The sequence below is a fragment of the Herpailurus yagouaroundi genome, unplaced genomic scaffold (assembly GCF_014898765.1).
Source record: "Herpailurus yagouaroundi ecotype Mexico unplaced genomic scaffold, PumYag 141, whole genome shotgun sequence".
NCBI classification, from domain to species: Eukaryota; Metazoa; Chordata; class Mammalia; order Carnivora; family Felidae; genus Herpailurus; species Herpailurus yagouaroundi.
This window is the reverse complement of record NW_024412396.1, coordinates 49,890,069-49,912,432: the sequence shown is the minus strand read 5'-3', so window position 1 is coordinate 49,912,432 and position 22,364 is coordinate 49,890,069. Positions and strand designations below refer to the sequence as shown.

The following is a 22,364-nucleotide window of genomic DNA, read 5'->3' as shown; positions in this document are numbered from 1 at the left end:
AAAGAGAGGATGACAGTTGGAAAACTTAAATCTTCAGTCTGAAACAACCCACCCACTGCAAAACCAAAATAATGAAAAGTAACACACCAGAACATATCTTGGTAAAATCTCTGAACTCTAAAGATAAAGGAGCCTTGTAAAAGTTTCCAGGGTGGTGGGGGAGGAGAGAAAAAACCAGGTTATATATAGAGAGAACTGAGATTCTGTCTTCTAAGTAAATCTGAAGGTCTCTTTCATTAGAAGCTATACAGTATGATTACTTTATCAGTGGTAATAACTACAAATTTACAGAGAGAAATGGCAAATCCCATATACTTCCTGATAACAGATCATGAAATTGTAGGAAATGGCTAAAATCTGGGGATCTATTTTAAGAATCCTGCAAAAAAGCACACATAACCTTGAAAATAATATACATTTCTCTAAATAACTAAGGTTCTTTATTTTGAGAGTCAGTTACTGAACTTTCCTGTAATACAATTATGTCTTACGGGCAACAAAAGTTATGTGGAGCTAGGTAGTCCCTGATTGCTGTGCTATTTGAATTCCAATGTCTGTTTTCCATCATTTCACCCTATTTCCCCTTGTATTGAGGTTATCAGTTGTCATTTTTTACAACTCTTAGTGTGTTTATTTTGTGAATTACCACCCCTCTCTACCTTTCCTAATCTGATCATTCTAATCTCTTCTAGTCTAGAAAAAGAGATGATCATGCCTTGTTAAAATTGTGTCTAACGTTAAAAAGGGACTGAGTAAAAGCCTTCCTCTAAGAAGAATAAAGTCTAGGGCATCTGTTAAGATTGTTTAAAGATCGTTACAGTTTAATTTGTGGCTTCTGGAAACAGTACAAAATACTGAGAGTTAATGAATTCTGGAACAACAAGGTTTTCTGTTGTGTTTTTTTTCTGCAAGGCCTTTTCTATCAGAGATTTCACAAAAGACTTTTATAAAGCCTCTTTTCTTCTTTTGTGTGTATTTTATCATCAAATGATCTAGTGATGGTATCAGATTAGCAAATTTACAAGATTAACAAATCCCTACCTGTCCGGGAAGAGACGTGTTGCCAGCATATAGTTCATGGAAGTCTTGTGTTCGAGGTAGGACCTGAAAGACAAAGAAAGAAACTGGCTATTTCTTAGGTTTGGCTGAAGGGACAGAATATGGAAATAAAGCCATGAATCAAGCATAGAAGTGACGGGGTACTTATACAGTGTTTCTAAAGTAATATACTGTTCTCTAAAATGACAAAGTAAGAGAAAGTTGCTCAAATTAAAATTATAAAATATTAGAGTTGCAGCAGATAAAATAAAATGAAAAGAATAAATGGCGGAGTTAATTTAGAAGGTAAAAAGAGGGGCGCCTGGGTGGCGCAGTCGGTTGAGCGTCCGACTTCAGCCAGGTCACGATCTCGCGGTCCGTGAGTTCGAGCCCCGCGTCAGGCTCTGGGCTGATGGCTCAGAGCCTGGAGCCTGTTTCCGATTCTGTGTCTCCCTCTCTCTCTGCCCCTCCCCCGTTCATGCTCTGTCTCTCTCTGTCCCAAAAATAAATAAATGTTGAAAAAAAAAAAATTTAAGAAGGTAAAAAGAAAGAAATGGCAGGATTTCTTGGATTAATAAAAAGTGACACACTAAAATCAGAAAATAAAACTGTAAGGTAAAAACAAAACCACTGGGGTGCCTGTGGCTCAGTCAGTTGTGCCCAGCTCTTGATTTGGGCCCAGGTCATGACCCCAGGGGTCATAGGATGGAGCCCACTTGAGATTCTGTCTCCATCCCTGTGCCCACCCTCCTGCCCCAGCTCATGAGCACATGTGCATTCTTTCTCTAAAATCATTTTTTTTTTAATGGTAAGAGAAGAGTGCTTAAAAAAAAAAAAAAAAAAACAACAACAACCACGACTAAAATTCGTATATAACTAAGAGAGAGGTCAAAAGAAGCCAGGAATGGGAGATGCATAAAGGGCGTGAAAATGTAGACAGATGGTTTCAACCATGTTATTTCTCAAGAGCTTTCAATGGCTCCTTGATGGCTACTGCAAGAGGCATACACTCTCTTCCAAGCTTTCCAAAGTTGGATAATCTATACCACCAATTCCTTCACACGCTGTCCAGAACGTTCCTCTCAACAGTGATCATGCCATATAGCCAGACCGAGGCCCCTCACAATCCTCTCACACCACCCCTCGTATTGATCCTTTTGCCTTGGGTCTGGATACCTCCTCACACTCCATCCACTTACCATAACCTACCCTTCAAGAAGCAGCTCAAGTCTTCCCTGCTGCACGAAGCCTTCCCTGATAACGACTGCTCCAAGTCTACAGAAGCACCCTTGTCTGAACTACCTTGCCCTTTACCGTATGCTCAACGGACCTGCCATACACTGTCTCACAGAGGAAAATTTTTCTTCTCCGAAAGCAGCATGTGGTAGCAGGCAAAAAGTTAAGATCCAGATTCAGAATACCTGAATCAGGTCCCCCTGTGTGATCATGGACGAGTCACATTACTTTACTAAGCCTTACTTTCTGTATCATTAAAATGGGGATAACAATGATGTCCATGAAGTACATTATAATTATGAAGAACTATACAAATGAGCTATTTTTATTATATGCATAAATAATTTCTCCATAATCATGCTGGTAACTCTCAAAGGGCAGGGGTTCCATCTAATATTGGTTTTATACTCCAAAGCACCAAACCACCAAACGCAGTGCTAGACACTTGACTGATACCCAATAAATATATATATATATATAGGCATATATATATATAGGCACATATATATAGGTATATATATAAAAGCATATTTGTGACATCTAAATGAAGGCAGTGCAATTAGTTTAATATTCTTGGCCTTGCTCTGCTTCTTTTCTCAGAGGCCCCAGGAGAGGTAGAGTGACTTACCAGACTGGTAATTTAGAAAGAACAAACAGAAATGCTTCATCGAGCAGCTCCCTTTTTTCTCTTGGGGGACAATCTCCCGTTAGGAGGTATATATCTTCTGCTGGTCTGATGGGGTCAGGTGCTCCCCACACACAGCCCAGAAATGGGCATGTACATCTGTCCAAACTGGAAATTCAACAAAAAGTGTGCCTGCCTGCAGATAGATATAATCAAGTCTCCCAACCTAGACTTTATCAGTAAAATAGGAGATATTTTGGCCTCCTCTCTCCTTTGTCTTATTTCTCCATTGGTTCAGAACCAAACCAGTAAAGAAAGGTATCATTACTGGACTCCATAAGAGACCCCAACATTACCTGTAATTGATTCCTTCAAATTTTCCTAAAGGCACTTAAATTAAGGTCCTACTTCTTAAAATACTCAAGAGTGTAGATTTTCACTTTCATTAGTTAAAAGGTATGTTTTCTAGGAACTGCAAACATTTAAATTCTTCAACAACATAACAAAAGAAAACACAAACAATATCCTTTCTGTTGCATTCCTAGGTCTCTGTAAGGTATAATTACATCGATAGGATATTTTGTAAGATGAAAGGAAGATTTCTCTATGAACAGCTGGGTTTTCAAGACAAAACAAAACAAACACAAAATGGGTACCTTCTTTTATTCCTCTAAGTTCTAGCTCTATACTTAGAACCACTAATATCCCAACTAGATCAAAAGCCACTCACCAAAGAAAAAGAAATGTGTTACCTATAAATAAGTACAAAGATTCTCAACCTTATTGTAATCAGAGAATAATCATCACAAGGGATTTTTGAGTCTTTGGGTAAATACAAATCTGCTCAGACATAGGGTGAAAGTCCACAGGGCTGGGCAAAGAGGAAGGGGCAGGGTAAAGAACATTAAAAAGAAAGCATAAGCTGAATACTTTGCAGAATTCACCCAGGGCTATAAATTGATTGGTTCCCAGAATGGATAAATCTCATTGAATATGGGCTCATTTAACAGATAACTCCAAAGAGTCTTTAATAGTAAAACTTTCCTAGACCTAAACAAAAGCTATCCTAAACAAACCATAAAAAATTGTTAAATAATCTGAGTAATGTTGAATCACTACATCACACATCTGAAACTAACATAACACTATATGTTAATTATACTGAAACTTAAAAAAAAAAAAAAAATGTTTTTAAATGAGCCTGAAAAAGATTAAGCTAGTCTACAAGTAACTTAACTGTTGGACACCCCCCCACCAAAAAAAACCAAAAACAACTTTCAACAGCATTCAAAGAAGGCAATAAAACCAACCCACTCAACTATACATTTATAATGTCCAGCATCCAATTTTTAAAAATTACTGTGCATGTGAAGAAAAACGAAAAATGTAACCCATAAGAGGAAAATCAGTCAGTAGAAATAAACTCAGAAATGATAGAGATAACAGGATAACAATTTAAAAATAGCTACTATACATATTATAATATATGCACAAGGATCTAAAAAAAATCATGAAAATAATGGAAAAAAACAAAAAGTTCTAAAGATGAAACATAAAGTATCTGAAATGAACATTTCACTGGATGGAATGAATAGAAGATGTGACACCGCAGACAAAAAGATGAATGAATTTAGAAAGAGAAATAGAAAACCATCCAAAATAAAGAAAAAGTCTAAAAAAATGAACAGAGCCAGACTTGTAGTACAATATCAGCCAATTTTAACATGTAGCCAGAGTTCCAAAAGGAGAAAGGAGAGGAAGGAAATAGAAAAAAAAAATTTTTTTAATGGCCAAAAGCTTTCCATTTATGATGAAAACTATAAGCCCCGCGGACCAAGAAGTTCAACAAATCCCAAGTAGAAGAAACATGAAGAAAATGACACAAGGCATATATCACAATCAAACTGCTAAAAATCAGCCAGAAAGAAATAATCTTAAATGCAGGCTGAGGGAAAAAAAGACACGTTATGCACAGAAAAACAAAAATAATAATTACTGTATGCCTCTTATCAGAAAAATGCAAGCCAAAGATAATGGAGCAACATTTTAAAAAAATGTATTTTTAATGTTTATTTACTTTTGTGAGAGAGAGGGCAACCAAGCAGGGGAGGGGCAAAGAGAGGGAGACAGAGGATCCAAAGTGGGCTCTGGGCTAACAACAGAGAGACCAATGTGGGGCTCGACCTCACGAACCGCGAGATCATGACCTAAGACGAAGTCAGGCACTTAACCAACTAAACCACCCTTGTGCCCAATGGAACAACCATTTTTAAAGTGCTAGGAAAAAAGGACTTATATCCAGAATGCATAAAGAACTCTCACAGCTCAACTATGAGAAAATAACCTCATTTAAAAATGGGCAATCATTAAGGAAGTGAAAATAAAACCATAATGAGATAGCACTACACACCTCCTAAGGAGATAAATTAAATTGACCGTACCAATTGTTGGTGACAATGTAGAGGAACTGGAACTCTCACACACTTATTATGGGATTGTAAAATGGCGCAACCACTTTAGAAAACTGTATGGCAGTTTCTTACAACATGATCCAGTCATTTCATAAGTAGAATTTACCCAAAAGAAATGAAAGCATGCGTATATTTGTAATAACCAAAACCTGGAAACCAAAATGTCCAACAGATGAAAGGATAAACAAATTCTGGCATATGCCTATAATATTACTCAACAATAGAAAGGAATTAAACCAATGATAGATGATACAACGTGTATGAATATAAAAATAATTCTGCCAAATAGAAAAAAAAGACCCAACAAATAAGAAAACAACCTGTGGAATTCTATTACATGAAATTCCAGGGAATGCAGATTAATCTTTAGTAACAGAAAGCAGATCATAGCTCCCTGGGGACAGAGATGGGCAGGGAAGGAAAGGGAGGAGCAAGAGAGAAGAACTACAAAGAGGCACAAGGAAACTTCTAGCTAGAGGTTATGTATTTTTTCATTAGGTTGCCTACGTGCAGGTTTCACAGATATATACATATATTAAAACTTACCAAACTGTACACTTTAAATATATTTATAACTCAATAAAGTTGTTTAAAAAATAACATTTACAATACCATTCAAAAACATGAAACACCAAGTCATTAATTTTAAAAAATATGTGCAAGGCCTTTACATTGAAAACTAGAAAATATTGCTAAGAGAAATAAAAGAAAACCTAAATATGTACTTGTGATCATCACAAGTGATATATGGAACCAGGTGATGTATGGAATGGTTGACTCACTATATTGTACACCTGAAACCAATATGATGTTGTATGTTGACTGGAATTAAAATAAAAACAAGAAGAGGGGCTCCTGGGTGGCTCAGTCAGTTAAGTGTCTGACTTTGGCTCAGGTTGTGATCTCACAGTTCGTGAGTTTGAGCCCCTTGTCAGGCTCTGTGCTGACAGCTCAGACCCTGGAGTCTGCTTCAGATTCAGTGTCTCCCTTTCTCCTTGCCACTCTCCCATTTGTGCTCTGTCTCTCTCAAAAATAAATATACATTAAAAAAAAAAAAAACCAAGAAGAAAAGGAGGAGGAAGGAAGGGAGGAAGAGGGGGAGGGAGGGAGGAAGAAGGAGGGAGAGGGGAAGGGGAGAAGGAGGAGGGGGGAGAGGGGGAGGGGAGGAGGAGGGTGGCAGAGGGGGAGGGGAGAAGGAGGTGGGTGTGAGAGGGGGAGGGGAGGAGGAGGGTGTGAGAGGGGGAGGGGAGAAGGAGGAGGGTGGGAGAGGGGAAGGAGAGGAGGAGGGTGGGAGATGGGGAGGGGAAAAGGAGGAGGGAGGGAGGGAGATGAGGAGGAGGGAGGGAGGGAGATGAGGAGGAGGGAGGGTGGGGAGGGGAAAAGGAGGAGGGAGGGAGGGAGATGAGGAGTGGGAGGGAGGGAGATGAGGAGGAGGGAGGGAGGGAGGAGGAGGAGGAGAACAACTAAATAAATGGAGAGATATATCACGTTCATGGATTAGAAAATTCAATATTGTTAAAATGTTCACTCTCAAAATTTATATGCTCAATGCAATGCCAAATCAAAAGCCAGCAGGCTTCTGTGTAGAAATTGACAAAGAAATTTTAAAATGTCTTGAGAAATACAGATGACACAAAATAGTCAAAATACTTAAAAAAGAACAACAAAGTTGGAAGACACACTATCAAATTTTAAGACTTAGTATAAAGCTATAGTAATCAAGACAAACACATTAATCAGTGAAACTGAATAAAGTCTAGAAACAGACCCCCACATATATTTGAATTAATTTTTAGAAAAGATGCCAATGGAATTCAGTGGGGCAATTTCAACAAATGGTGTTGGAACAAATGTACATCATATGAAAAGAAATGAACCCCAACCCTTACCTCACACCATACACAAAAATTAAATCAATACATATCATAGACCTAAATATAAAAGCTAAAATTGTAAAGCTTCTAGAAGAAAGCATAAGAGAATAAGCTTTGTGAAATTGGGGTTGGCAAAGACTTCTTAGACAGGAAACACAAAATTTCTAAATCTTCTGAAAATGTTGTCAATGGACTTCACTGAAATTTAAAATTTGGGTTTTTTTTAATTTTTTTTTTAATGTTTATTTATTTTTGAGACAGAGAAAGACACAGCATGAACGGGGGAGGGGCAGAGAGAGAGGGAGACACAGAATCGGAAGCAGGCTCCAGGCTCTGAGCCATCAGACCAGAGCCTGACACGGGGCTCGAACTCGCAGACCGCGAGATCGTGACCTGAGCTGAAGTCGGACGCTTAACCGACTGAGCCACCCAGGTGCCCCAAAATTTCTGTTCTTTAAAGCCACTGTTAAAGAAATGAAAAAGCTACTCACACACTTGGAGAATATATTCACAATATAAATATCTCGAGAAAGGACTTGTATCAACAGTCCTTTATAGCACAGTAACAACAACAACAACAACAACAAAATCCTAAATTTAAAACAAAAAAAAGACACAAACTGCCAATAGCACATGAATGCTCAGGATCACTATTCATCAGAGAAAAGCAAATTAAAACCACAGAGATATACTACACACCCACTATAATACCTAAAATTAAAAACCCTGACAATACCAAGTGTTGACAAAGATGAACAGCAACCAGAACTCTCAAACACTGCTGGTAAAAGGTAAAATGGTACTATACCTTACGCCCTATCATATGACTCACCTATTCTACTCCTCGGTATTAACCTAAGAGAAATGAAATCACGTATTCACATACTACATAAGTGTTCATAACAGCTTTCTTCATAACAGTTCCAAACTGGACACAACGCCAATGGTCTACAACAGGTGAATGGATAAATACATTGTGGTATATTCATACAACAAATTAGTACATAACAATAAGGAACGAACTACTACTTCACACAACATGGATAATTCTCAAAAACGTTATGCCAAACAAAGACTCCAGACACAGGAGTATATATATTGTATGATTCTACTTATAGAAGATTCTAGAAAAATGATAATGACATAAAGCAGATCGGTAGACATCTGTGGCTCAGGATAATGAGGGCAAATAACTGTAAAGGGGAATGAAGGGACTTCTGAAGGTTACAGAAACATTCTACAACTTGATTGTGGTGATGGCGGCGGTTAAATTGGTGTTAATATTTGTCAAAACTTATCATCAAACCATACACTTAAAATAAATCCATTTTGATGTATGTTAACTAGATCTAAATGATGATTAAAAATAATATATTGTTTAGGCACAATAGAGATGATAAAACAGTTTTTTTTCAAACCAAGGTAATGATGACTGTAAAATTTTTTTTACAAGTATGTGACCCTGGGTTAGGGGACTATTAGGAAGGAGGTGGGGGATTTTTTTTTTTTCAAAAGGAGGAATAATGCACAGGTAGATTACATTAATGTTAATGCTTAGGTTGGATAATAGTCACACTACTATAAATAAATATGCAAAATAAGAAAGACCCACATGGAAAGCAATGACAACACTGTGTCACAATTAATCCAATGCTGTGGACCTGAGGCAGATTTAAAAAAAAAAAAAAAAGGTAGTCACCTCACCCATATATTTCCCATGTCTCTGATGTAGGGAATATGCGAATAAATCCACCTCTCCGATCATTTTCTTCCTTCACTCTCCGTAAAACTTTGATCTACATAAAGAGAAAATAAAATGAGTACTGATTTTGGAAACCGTAATCCAAAAGATTATAGAGCAGAGAAAGAGGGTTATGACCCACAAATATGACAGAAGCATGCAGGGAGAAATTAACTCCATATAAGATGGAATTTTCTGAGAACAAGTTTCCTGAGAATAAGTTCCTCCCATCTTGAATCTTTCTCCTTCCGATGTAAGACATGAGTCGGTCATAAATATATGAATCACTTACTAATGTTTATTGAACCCTGTGTTAACCCACAAAGGCCTGAAATAGAGTTATCTTTACCTCCTCCATTGACAGACCGAGCACAGAACCACCTAACTTCCCCGGAACCTTCTCTCGGGCTGAGCCCACAAGGTTTTTCATTTCCGCATCACTGGCAGAGAGGGGACGGGAACGCTATGGAGAAGGGCAAACAGAAACAAAATGTTTTCCTCACCTTTCGTCATTTCCCTCTATTCAGTCCCTCAACATCACGGTCTTTCCTAATATGGATAAGCTCAACTCCAAAGCCCATTTTCTGTAATTACTCTCTTAGCCTGAAACCCTGGGAAATAAATGAAAGCCAGTAGACTCAAAGGCAAGAAGAGAAAACAGAATAGAAGGAAAATGCTATGTGTTGAGAGGGAAACAAGCAGAAAAACAGGAGCTATGTCCACGTGATCTTCTAATCCAGTACTTACTCCTACTCTTGGTCTTAAAGTTCATCCCATATTTTTAAAGATATGGGAAAACATCTGAAAATAACCATGGAGGATTGAATGTGCATTAATTTTGGTAAATAACACTATTCTTTTCAGCAGTGGACAAGGAGAGTTAGGAGAAGTGAGATGTAAGACAGAAAACCAAGGAACAATTTATTATGTCACAGGTGAAAGTTAGTCTGTGGGATGTTTTAGAACTGGGGTGGGGGGTGGGGGGAGGAAATACTGAGATGACAGTCACCAGTGACACAGAAAAGAACTATGACCAAAAGACACACTGCGACTGCTGGACTTCAAGAGACCTTGATCAAGGATGATTGCCTCGGGCACTTCAAGGAGGAAGCCAAATGCGCCATGCTCCTCACAGCCTTCTGAAGGATGATCACAAAGGTCATCTGAGAATGGAAGTTTTAAGTCATTTCGATGTTAGGCGAGCAGAAAAATATCAAGGTAACAAAGCAAGTCGGATGGTATGAAGCATGTCAACACACTATTATTGAAATCGAAAAAGTGACTGATAAAATAAGACAAGTACATCTGCCAAGTTGGGAGATTAAGAAATAATTCAAGAAACGTGGACACAAATTATCATTCTAGATTCCTAGAAGTGACTCTGACCAGAAAGAAGCAGTCCTATTGTGAAGGGCTTAGTTTTCTCTTTGGGTAGACTACCTATGGAAAGGCTTTTGGTAACTAACTTTTGACCTTCTCAACAATACTCACTGCTACAGACTAAAGGTTTGGGTCCTCCTACAAATTCATTTGTTGAAGACCTAACCCCTGATGTGATGGTATTTAAAAACAGGGCTTCTGGGAGGTAATTTGGATTGCATGAGGTCAGGAGGGTGAAACCCTGGCCCGATGAGATTAATGCCCTTAAAAGAAAAGGCATCAGACAGCTCGTACTCTGTCTGCCCAAGCATGTTAAAAAGAGGTCACATGAGCACAGAGTGACACGGCATTCATCTACAAGCTAAGAGTAGAGGCCTCAGAGTGAAACCTGCTTTGCTGGCTCTTTGGTCTTGGACTTCTCCGCCTCCAGAAGTGTGAGAAATAAATTTCTGTAGTTGAAATCACCAAGTCCATGGTACTTGGTTATGGCCACCCAAGCGGACTAATAGTACGCATGTGTACTATTATGAATAGTATATATATATAAATGAATAGTATATATATAATATATATATAATATATATATGATGAATGCTTTTACCTTTTGACACAAGGAAGACCAATACATACTAATCTTCAAAGCTAGCATGGGAGTTATAAAAGATAGATTTTCTAATAGGTAACTCCACAATGACATAACTTTATGAAGAATAACCATGAAATCAGCAGATATAAACAATATGTGAAGGCAGGGTCTTTTGCCTAAACAGCTTTTCCAGTGATATCTTCAGAACCCAGAATAGTACAGGCATGGAGTAGGAGATCAATAAGTATTTGTTGAACAAAGAAATAAATGTCCTGACACATCGATTAATCATGGTTAGAACTAAATTTTGCAGAGGATTCTGGGGAAAATTTTAATTCCCTTGCAATCTCTGGGAATAAATTAAACAGTGTATCTTGGCATGAGAGGGGAGTCAACAGGAAAGTTTAAAGACTGAGGAAAGTAAACATATAAGTTAATCTTTTCAAAAATTTTAAAAGTATGAATGCTTACTTAGCATGTAAAGCCAAAATATTAACTGGATGCTTTAAGGACTCTTCTCATTTTATCATTGGCTAAAAATACTTATCGTTCACTAAAAATACTTTTTCACATGTGATGATGTGGCTCTGATCAGAAAGCCACTGGCAGTCAAGTGCCTTATCCAAGGTCAAGTTGCCTTATCACTCAGACTATTTAAGAGTACCTTAAGTTCTCTAAAATTATTGTAAGAGTGAGTATGGAGTAAGCACTCATTTAGATGACATAACAAGGGGCACCTGGGTGGCTCAGTCGGTTAAGCATCCGACATCAGCTCAGGGCATGATCTCGAGGTTCACGACTTCAAGCCCCACATCAGACTCTCCGCTGTCAGCGTGGAGCCTTCTTTGGATCCTCTCTCCCCTTCTCTTTGCCCCTCCCCAGTTCATGTGCTCGTGCTCGCTTTCTCTCGAGCATAAATAAACATTAAAAAAAATGATATAGCCAAAAAAAAAAAAAGATTAAGCATTTGAGAATAATTTATTTAAAAGTGATAAATTGAAATATGTACTGAAGATTAATAATAAAAATATTTTAAGAAATAGTTATCAGCTGTCAGAATAGTTTTAAGAAATGCGTGGTTGTAGGGGCACCTAGGCGGCTCAGTTGGTTAAGCGCCTGACTCTTGATTTTGGCTCAGGTCATGATCTCACCATTCATGAGACTAAGCCCCACATCAGGCTCTGTTCTGACAGCACGGAGCCTGCTTGGGATTCTCTCTCTCCCTCTCTCTCTCTCTGCCCCTTCCACGCACACACGTGTACATGTGTCTTCTCTCTCTCTCTACCAAAATAAATAAATATTGAGAGACAGAGAGAGAGAGAGAGAGAGAGAGAGAGAGCACATGCACATGCGCAAGCAAGTGGGTGAGGGGCAGAGAGGGGGACAGAGGATACAAAGGGGGCTCTGCACTGACAGCAGCGAGCCTGATATGGGACTTGGACTCACAAACTGCTAGACCACGACCTGAGCCGAAGTCAGACACTCAACTGACTGAGTTACCCAGGTGCTCCAACACATAAACATTAAAAAGAAAAGAAATGCATGGTTTTATAAGAACATGGATCAAATCACTACTGAATAACATCTAATCAGCACCCTCAATTTTTAACAAATTTTTTGCTTTTTGTCCTTGTTTTGTTTTTAATACTCATTTCTTGTCTGTTTTTTTTTTTTTATTATTGTCTTTGTAAATTTTTCATTTTTATTTTTGATCTTCTTTTTCTTTTTTAGGAAATCAGGAAATTTAGGAAATTAGGAAATATTCCAAAATGGAATAATATTACTGCTTCCAGAGACTGAGATTATAATGATGTTGCAACCTTCCTCTACGAATCTAAACCTGCTCTGGGAAACAGTGCATTGGTGCTCCAAAATTCTCAATCTTCTCTCCCGGTCACTTTCAAAGAGTTGTCTCCCATACACATTCAGAAACACTCCTTTGCTCCCCAGAATCCACAGTTCCAACTCGATCTATTTGTGCATGTATGTGGGTTATCTGAGGGAGGTGTGGAGGAATTCAGGAGATGCTCCTGGCTGGGGTCTTTGGAGGGTTGAAAACGGAAGGGGCTTAATGGTGTTTGTCAGATGCACGCTCTAGCTGTGAACTCCCATAAGCTGATGGCTATTACTCTTCTATTGCCACAAATATCACCAGGCTACAAATAAAAAGGCCAACGCTACTCCAAGAGGACAACAACATGGCTAGATACTCCTTTTATCTCTTTACCTATTTATTTCAAACTAAACTATTAACAAGTCTGAGAGGGAAAGAAATATGAAAAGTTGTAGCTACTGAAGTTTAAGTATCTCAAATACCTCTCTAAAATCCCCCAGGTCTCCTGTGTCTTCGGGGAAGATGCTGGAAAATATGAGACTAGAAAGTCAGAAGTATTTTTCCCATCTCAGCTTTTCAATAAATTTGATATTAAAGAGAATTTTCTTTATCAGCATAATATCTGTTGTACTGGTCTACAGAGACATGTATTTACATAGGTACAACAGAGCATTAAAATCCCAGACCACTGGCTGAATTCTACCAGTATTTGTTAATGAAACAAATGATTAAGAAAGGTGACCTGAATTATAGACACAGGTGAGAGAAAAAGCAGAGAAAAAGAAGAAGAAAAGGTAACGAAGAAAAAAGAAAGACAGAAATGCTTCTGAATGCCAAGAAGACTACCTGGAGATTAAGAGCAAAGCAAAAAAAAGAAGAAAAGAAAAAAAAAAAGGAATCAGACTGACTTGCCAAAAACAAGAGCAAAACCCTCCAAATGCAAGCCCTTCTGTGGTTCTGACCTTGTACATATCAGCGCAGCTACATTCTCTGGGTGGTAGAATAAATCCACATGTTCCAGGGGATTGGCTGAACACACGAAGGAAATAAAGCTCTTCTGAATTTAGAGAGAACCAATGCCTCTGTCTAGATGACACAGGATTTTAACTACTGGGTATTCAGATGTTAAACTGCCAAACCACTGCCTAGGTAAGAATTCTGCCATGCAACATGCATCAAAGATGTAAAATTATCATTAGTACAACTTATGAATCAGAAATATACCCAGAGAAGAACCTTTACATGTCTAACCTTTATCGGGAGGGAAGAACTGAGAATGTGAAATCATGGAGACAAGGAACCACCTGTCTCCACTCTAAGTAGTAAAAAAACAGATGTTGAATCATAAAAAGGATTCCCGACCTAAAGTAAGCAGGCAAGTACCAGCAATGAGAAGGGCTGAACAAAACACAGAACATGAAAAGGGCCAGGTATCATAAAAGATACCATAATTGAGGAGCAAAAAAAAACCTGTCTGTCAGAGAACACATACAAAGAATAAAAATGTCCCAAAGCAGTTTTACAAACTTTGCAATTCTGTGTTAGAAACAAATGAACTAGAAATAGCTTGATTTACATGTGACACGTCTTGCCACCTAGGAAAGGTAAACTCAAGTTTAAAAAGCAAAACGAATTAATGCTACCAAATGAAATAAAAGGAACAAAAAGGACCACATATGAATACATCTGGGAGGGAAATAAACAAAAAATGGTTAATAGAGAAAGTTTAAGTGCAATTCATAACCAGAAGTATACTTTGAAATGAGAGGAGGGGGGAAAAAAGCAGAAAGTAAGTAGACTTGTGTTACAGTCAAAAAGAGATATGCGGGGCGCCTGGGTGGCGCAGTCGGTTAAGCGTCCGACTTCAGCCGGGTCACGATCTCGCGGTCCGTGAGTTCGAGCCCCGCGTCGGGCTCTGGGCTGATGGCTCAGAGCCTGGAGCCTGTTTCCGATTCTGTGTCTCCCTCTCTCTCTGCCCCTCCCCCATTCATGCTCTGTCTCCCTCTGTCCCAAAAATAAATAAACGTTGAGAAAAAAAAAATTAAAAAAAAAAAAAAAGAGATATGCAACATCTGGAAATCTGGAATAAATATAAGTCAGCAGGTCTGAGAGACATGCATCTTGTTATTAAGGGAACTGGTTTAAAAAACAAAAAACTTACCAAAACCACTTACAATTATGTTTGAAAAATCATGAAGAACTGAGGAGGTACCAGAGGATTAGAAAAAAACAAATGAGGTACCAATCTTCAAAAATGTAAGAAGTGTGCTCCTGGTGTTTACCACCTGGTAAGTCTAACTTGAATCCCTAGTAAAATAATGGAACAAACATTAAAAGAAAAAAAATCCATAAACATTTAGAGTTTAATGGGCTCATGAAGAGTAAGTACAGAAACTGCTTTATTTATTTTAAAATAGGCTTTAAAATGTTTATTTTTTGGACAAAATTACAAAAATGGGGGAATATAGCAAGTATATTTAAATGTCTTTGGGTTTTACAAAAGCATTTGTACAAATTTCATAAAATTTTTATTTGAAGTTATACTTGTAATCTAGACTTAGTGTCATGGTATAATGAATAAAATACACCAACAAAAACTGCAAAGAGTTAAAAGATGTGATGTAGGATAAACAGTAGTGAATCAAATTAGGAAGTGATTTTCAGAATCCATACTGACTAAGCATTCCTTAGAATCTTCACTGATGTCTGCGAGGATGGATAAATAAATAAATATAAAGTAATTTGCATTTGTGGATGACAGCAAATGTGAAAAGAATGGCTACAGAAAGAGTATCAAAGTTACACCAGATACTACCTATCAAATGGGTAAAAGGAAAATCAATAGACTCAAAAGTGTGAAGGGGGTCTATGTGTCCAAGGTAAAGTATGTGTCCAGAACTATCCCAAATATTTTCCCAATGTTTTATCATTTCTTTCACGCCATACCTCCATGTATGTATTATGATCCTCATTTGACAGACGTGGGCAGTAAGCCTCAGAGATGTAAGGGAACTTGCCCAAGGTCTAACAGCTAGTTGGTATGAACCAGAGTCTATCCGACTCTACAGTCCATGTCTTTTCCACAAAACCATGCCATCTGCCTTGGAACAGTGAAATGTAGTTTCTGGTGAATGGAAAATTTGAACCACAGGCATTCAAGGGAAGGAAGAAATGTAGAAAGAGACAATGGATTAAAAAGGAACAGTCAGACAACAGGCAAAGAACGGTGACTTCGCAATCTGACAGCAACAGAAAAAGAAAATTTGACAAAGTGTACGTGGCCAGAGCAGGGAACTTGTGTTTGTTTTTCCCTTGGCTCTGTCAGAACTACTGTGGAACTGAGAAGGCTTCATTAACAGAAAGACAGTGACAAAACAGAACACTGCAAAGAACGAGAAGAGTCCAAGATTTCAACATGTATCAGATAGGCTGAGTAAAGCTAGAGAGGCTTTGTGTCAGGCGAGCAGTGTTCAAACACACAATCCTGAGGGAAGAGGCCTCACTCGCTCGCTTGCTCGGACACAGGCTATCGCAACCTACAAGGGTTCAAGCAACCGAGCCAGACAGAAGAGAATTAAAATGGTGAAGGGAAATTAAGGTTAGAATAAACATACCAAAGACACTTCTTTGGACTCAAATGCAGAAGATTATGAATTAAGCATTTTTCAAGCTCTCCTTAAATTGATTAGATATCCCTAAAAGGTATTGGAATGTAAACTCTTTGAAGTCAACAGCTTTGGAGACTTTTTGTTGTTGTTGTTTTTCTATTTGTTTGCCATGGAGAGCGGCTAACACACTCAGGTGGCTGCTAAACACAAGACACTAAACGCTACCGAGTTTTAAATCCTACCAACTGAACACAAAACTCATACTATGGAACCACATTAACCAGTTACCAAACACTAGACAAGACAACCGTTAAGTCTTTTTGTCACTTCTTGGATTCATATAAACCATGGAAAGAAAGCGCTTTGTCAAAAGCAGTAGCTTATGCAAGTTACAGATTAAGCTCCCAAGCTGTCCAGAAACTGCATCAGAGAGGACAAAAGCCAAAATAAATACACTGGAGCTCTTTGCTGAAGGACTACTAGCTCCAAGTGGCACGCTTACGTAGGAAACATCGACAGCGCTCATTTCAAAACATCGAATAGCAGGAGTGGCCACCCTCACTGCTACCCAATCACTTCAAAAAGATGTGTAAAAGAAAAAAAAGATCTTCACAGAAGAAAATGACAGCTAATCTCAAATATCGCTAACAAGGACAGTAAGAGAGCAAATACTATTATTCATTAAGAGTTGGAGACACAATATTTTGTCTGTATTTTCAAAGGCAGCATCTCAGACACTAATTATGGCAGAGTTTCTAGGATTAATAAAACTGCAAATCACCACATAAAAGAAATAGGTACAATCAAATGCTGCCCAATACCCAATGTGAAAATGATTCTAATATTAAGCTACCAACAACGGTACATTTCATAAGACATCTGAAGAAAAGAAAGAGTGTTTGTGAACAATATTTCCTTTCCGGAATATTCTGTTCATCATTTAAACCTGACTGCCTCCATCACACCACAATCACTGTCAGGAAAAGAGGATTCATAAATTCCTGCAGCCTCTACCCTTGTATCCTATATCTGGAAAGACCTCTGTACGTTCATTAGCACTTAATTCTATCTTATTCAAGGTCAAAAAGCAGGTGCACAAAACATGTACTGTGAAAGCACAAAGCTAAAAGGCTTTCCGGTTGGGGACTGGAAATAAGAATCTGAATGAAGTCTCCAAATGATCCAGAACTTACCTGTTTGGCGTTTGAGGACTGAAACTGTGCAGACACTGGACGCTATAAAAGACAGAAAAACGGAATAAAGCCTCATCTTCTCCTAACGTACCTAGGTTTTCCAATTCCTACATCTATGATCTCACAAATGAGAAAACAATCTCTAAGCAGGAACCAAAGGCAAGAGCTCTACACTTTGTGCTTGTTAGACTAGAGCATTTATTGTATTTCCCACCACTTTCTCCTCCGGTGTATCCACTACAGTCTCATCTCCGTAGCACCGAGAGCACAATCCTACGGTCGCATCCTGAAGTTAACTACTCCACCTGATAAACTGGTTCCAGAGTACCTATAATGCACCTACGGTTTCTTCCCCCTTTAACGTTTCTAATTTATTTTTGGGACAGAGAGAGACAGAGCATGAATGGGGGAGGGGCAGAGAGAGAGGGAGACACAGAATCGGAAACAGGCTCCAGGCTCCGAGCCATCAGCCCAGAGCCTGACGCGGGGCTCGAACTCACGGACCGCGAGATCGTGACCTGGCTGAAGTCGGACGCTTAACTGACTGCGCCACCCAGGCGCCCCTCTTCCCCCTTTAAATAAGCGTCCTGCAGGCTGCTTATGGATGAAGTCATGGCATGACCTACCAGTTAGGCGAATAGATTCTCTACGATTTGCAAAAAGTGGCCAATAGAGGCTGAGCGGCAAGCTAAGAAAAGGGGTCAATTCATCCAAGACTGACATACAACTGTGCCTAGAGTAAAATCGGCAGAAACTCTGCAAGGCCGCACAGAAACATTCGCAATCCTTTACACAAGACTCTTTGCCTCTTGCCACTGATACGCCAGGAGACGGTCTGCAAAGGACACCTCGGTTAATCTTCTACTTTTTCTTATTAAACACCAAAGAAAACAATCTTCTACTTTTTCTTAATAAAAACTAAATGACATCTGTGATTTAAAACCTTGTTGCCTGGAGCACCTGGGTGGCTCGCTTGGTTGAGCGTCCAACTTCGGCTCAGGTCATGAGCTTGCGGTTCGTGAGTTCGAGCCCCGCGTCGGGCTCTGTGCTGACAGCTCAGAGCCTGGGGCCTGCTTTGGATTCTGTGTCTCCCTGTCTGCCCCTCCCTGCTCGCATTCTGTCTCTCTGTCTCTCTCTCAAAAATAAGCATTAAAAACAAAATTTTAAAACCTTGTTGCCTGGTTTCCCTTCTAATGCAAGTTGACACTACCCCTTGAAATTCAGTACGCCCTGTCCCACATCGCAACTCTGATACTAACAAGGGATAATCCTAGAGCAGATGGTCACAGGCAGGCAGCCCACAGACTGAATCCAACTCAAAGACATGCTATGTTTGGTCCGCAAAGTGTTTCTTCTTTAATTGGACTATATTTTAAAATAAGATTTCTGATTCCTCTTGACAGTAGGAAGGTCTGACAACACGCGGCCCACACTCATGCATGGCAACGATCAGCTAGAGCACATCAGTAAGACAGCTGCCCCCTTTTCACCTGGGGCACACACTCCAGTCTACCGCTGTCATGCCCCTCTCAGCTATATTGTACACCTGGCCCTCTTATTCATGTACGCTGTCTGCCTGCAGCCCCTATCGGCATTTGAGTGTGCAGACCTTGTTCTAATGAAAAGTTAGAGGTATGACTGTTTAGTAGGAGTGATGAGCTTGGCAAACACAAACAGCACTACTTGAAATGAGACCAGCAAGCGAAAGAAAAAAAGGAGAAAGAGGAGTGGGAGAAGAAGGGAGAAGAAAAGGGAGAAGTGGAGGAGAAATAAATGGGGGGGGGCGGGCGGGGGGAGAAAAGGAGAGGGGAAGGGAGGGAGAAGAAGCAGCTATTTCTGCCTTCAAAGAGCTTACAATCTAGCAGAGGAGCACCGGACAATTTAAAAGCAACAAACTGATGAATGCCACACCATGCAATAGACAACAAGTAAATAATACTGAAATAAAAAACAGAGGACTTGATTGAGTGGGATGGGTCTAATAAGAAGAAACAATCTCTAAGCTTCTTGGCAGGCAAGGTAATCAATCCAGATGGGAAGAGAGGAGGAAGGTAGACCTTTTAGATAAGAAGAAATGTTAAAGGCAAAGAACAGAAGTGGAAACTAGCCAGGTCTAGACAGGCAGCGATGGGTTCGATGACAGACAGAACGATGAGCTGATTGGCTTAACTGAAACACAAATGCAGAGGACACAAAGCCTGGAGCGATGCCCGATCAAGTGATGTTTTCAGACAGACAGGCACAGCGGATGGTAGGCATTTATCTCATTTAACCTCAATTAACACCTCACGATCGCTGAGGCTCCTTTTGAAGAGAATCACTTGTAGAGAAGACGTTATTTCAATCGAGCATCTTCTTTACAAAGCTAGCCTGAAGATCAAAAAGAATGTAGCAGAATAATGACTAGGAAGCTGTAGGCTCCCTCTCTGCGCCTTGTTTATGAGCCTATCAGTTGGATGAAAAAAGCAGGGGATTCTTAAAAAGAAAAAGAAAAAAGGAGAGATACTGAAAAAAGAAGGCGAAAGAAAAGAAGAACAAAAAGCAGAGAAGAAGTTGGTTTAAAAGCATATGCTATTAGCCACACCTGAATCTAACAGCCTCCTGTCTGGAATGATTCCCAAATTTTCCTGCTCTTAAGTGACCTCACCCCCATAGTGCTTCGGCTCACTCGTTTACTTCAGCTACCACTTTCCAATAGGCCTTGACTGGGCTCCCTGCTGCTGAATTTGCTTACCTGAGGTTTCTGGAAAGGGTTTCGCCTGGAAGACTCAAAGGTGGGATAAATTGGCCGGGTTGATGCCCGCTGGGCAGGGTCCTGGCACACAAATCCTGAATGGGGAACGGGAAACATTAAAACCCGCCATTTTCCACGAAATTAGCAGGTTTAACTGCACCTTTTCTTTAGCTATACAAACTCAGTTGCACTGTCATAAATCCTCAGGAGGAACAGGCATGGCTCTCTCATACACACAATCCACTTGAACTCCAAACCACCGAAACTGGACAGGACAAGAATGGAAAATATGCAGATAAATCAACCTTCCTTGTTGGGGAGCTGAATCTGATTGAAAAAATAGATGTGGATTGCTGATGTGCTTCAGAGTAAAAGTGCAAACCACCATTTAAAAACACACAGTTGCTTATAAAAACAAATTATTTTAGAGTAGCTTCCTAGAGGGTGACTGGAAAATAATGTTGTTTTTACTGGGAGAATCCAGAAGCAAGTGAGGATTCCTGTCCTATTACAAGATCTACTTCTGGAACTGCCAAAGGTGGTCTATTGGCACCTTTCCAAAGTAGGCTTCTTAGATTATCTATGATAGGCTTAAGAAATTAGGTGTGAGCTCCTTTCACTTCCTAAAAAGAAGCAGATTCCCATCCAAGGAGTCTAGAGTAGCTAAGGTTTACTGCATTTGCTGGTACACCAAGTAACTAGTTCATTTCAGATATATTTTGTCAGGCCTTTTTAGAGCACTTCAAAAACAACAAACCCACAATATACCCACCTGACAGCCCATCTCCATTTCAAAGTTTTGACTTATCTACTCAAAAAGGGATTTCTTTCCCGGGCTGCCTTTAGTTCTAAGTACTACAGAAGGGAGCATGCTGACACCAGCAGAGGCCGTCTAATGGAAATATAGCCAGTCTCCTTTGTAACAAATCTTCTTCAGTGAGTTGCACTCCCCTCGGCTCAGAGAAAAATAGACTTTCTCCAGACCTTTGCTTAATTCTCTTCCTTGGCCCATAATTCCTGTTCCCCAGGAATTAGATCTCAGCCCTAGTTGTGGTTCAGCCTCAGGACAGGACGGAGCCAGGGGGAGCAGGAACACAGAAGCGCTTGCCTGAAAATATAATTTTTCAGTACAAAACATTCAGCATGGCTTAGGAACTGCCAGTCATTAACACCTAGGAGGCTTGACAAAAATGGATGCTCTGGTTAACTTTTATGTGAGCCTTCAGAAAACGCTACTACTCACCTACAACAGTGAACATGTCTGAAATCATACTGGCTTTAATCTTTAGGTCCAGAGGTGCGTCACTGATAGAACAGAGAAAGAAAGGGCAATCAATGTTGTAGACGAACAGAATAGCTCCTCCTCATGGGCCCCAATATAGCAGAGTTTCCAAATGTCGATGAGAAGCAACACAATAAAGCACATCAAATCCAGGGAAAAAGAAAAAGAAGTCTGGGCAAAAATACTAGAAATAAAAGCCCACTGCTAACCTCATCCCCTGTAAGGCAGGTCCAGCAGCAAAGCTGGTTCCCTGACACGCAATCTTTTTATCCCAGCAGGTCTTGTGCAAATCAAATTGTGAACAAGTCAAGAATACTGCTTCATTATCACTGTGGATTTTGGAGATTTAGCCTTTTAATATGTTCTTTTATAAGTATGCCCATCATTCAAATTATTTTTTACTGCTGCAATAGTCAAATCACATTCACAAGCAAGAGAAGAAACTGGGGTAATCTTTGCACTTTTTTTAAGCCTTCATTTTCTGTTCTAAATCAATCTTTTTAAGCTTGTAGGCTTGCAAACGAGGGCAGAAAAATACAAGTTATACCAAAACATCACCAGATGATGCAGCAGGAACCCACATGGAAACAGAAACAATATGAACTAAAAGCTGGAAGCCTCCCTGTGGCAGTGACTGCCACGCTGGCTTTGGTGTTGAGGTGTTCCTCCATGAACCGGATTACTTTGGCTGCTGGACCAATGCATCATTCTGGGGATCTCTAACATTGTATGGTGCACCTTGCTGAGCAATCTGCAAAGAGG

At 39.5% G+C, this 22,364-nt stretch overlaps 1 protein-coding gene across 18 annotated transcripts in view; it reads right to left on the bottom strand.

Moving 5' to 3' along the window:
• Positions 1 to 22,364, bottom strand: part of TTLL5 (tubulin tyrosine ligase like 5) — a 284,194-nt gene that overhangs the window by 195,658 nt on the left and 66,172 nt on the right. For 14 of the 18 annotated variants that reach the window (XM_040477756.1, XM_040477758.1, XM_040477763.1 and 11 more), the window contains 6 exons: positions 21,564 to 21,625; positions 20,321 to 20,415; positions 17,587 to 17,628; positions 9,335 to 9,448; positions 8,949 to 9,040; positions 1,042 to 1,104 (listed from right to left, as the gene is read on the bottom strand). In XM_040477756.1, coding sequence (XP_040333690.1) covers positions 1,042 to 1,104; positions 8,949 to 9,040; positions 9,335 to 9,448; positions 17,587 to 17,628; positions 20,321 to 20,415; positions 21,564 to 21,625 — 468 coding nt within the window. The remainder of the gene's footprint in view (positions 1 to 1,041; positions 1,105 to 8,948; positions 9,041 to 9,334; positions 9,449 to 17,586; positions 17,629 to 20,320; positions 20,416 to 21,563; positions 21,626 to 22,364) is intronic. The other 4 variants (XM_040477764.1, XM_040477755.1, XM_040477761.1 and 1 more) reach the window with 1 other exon arrangement.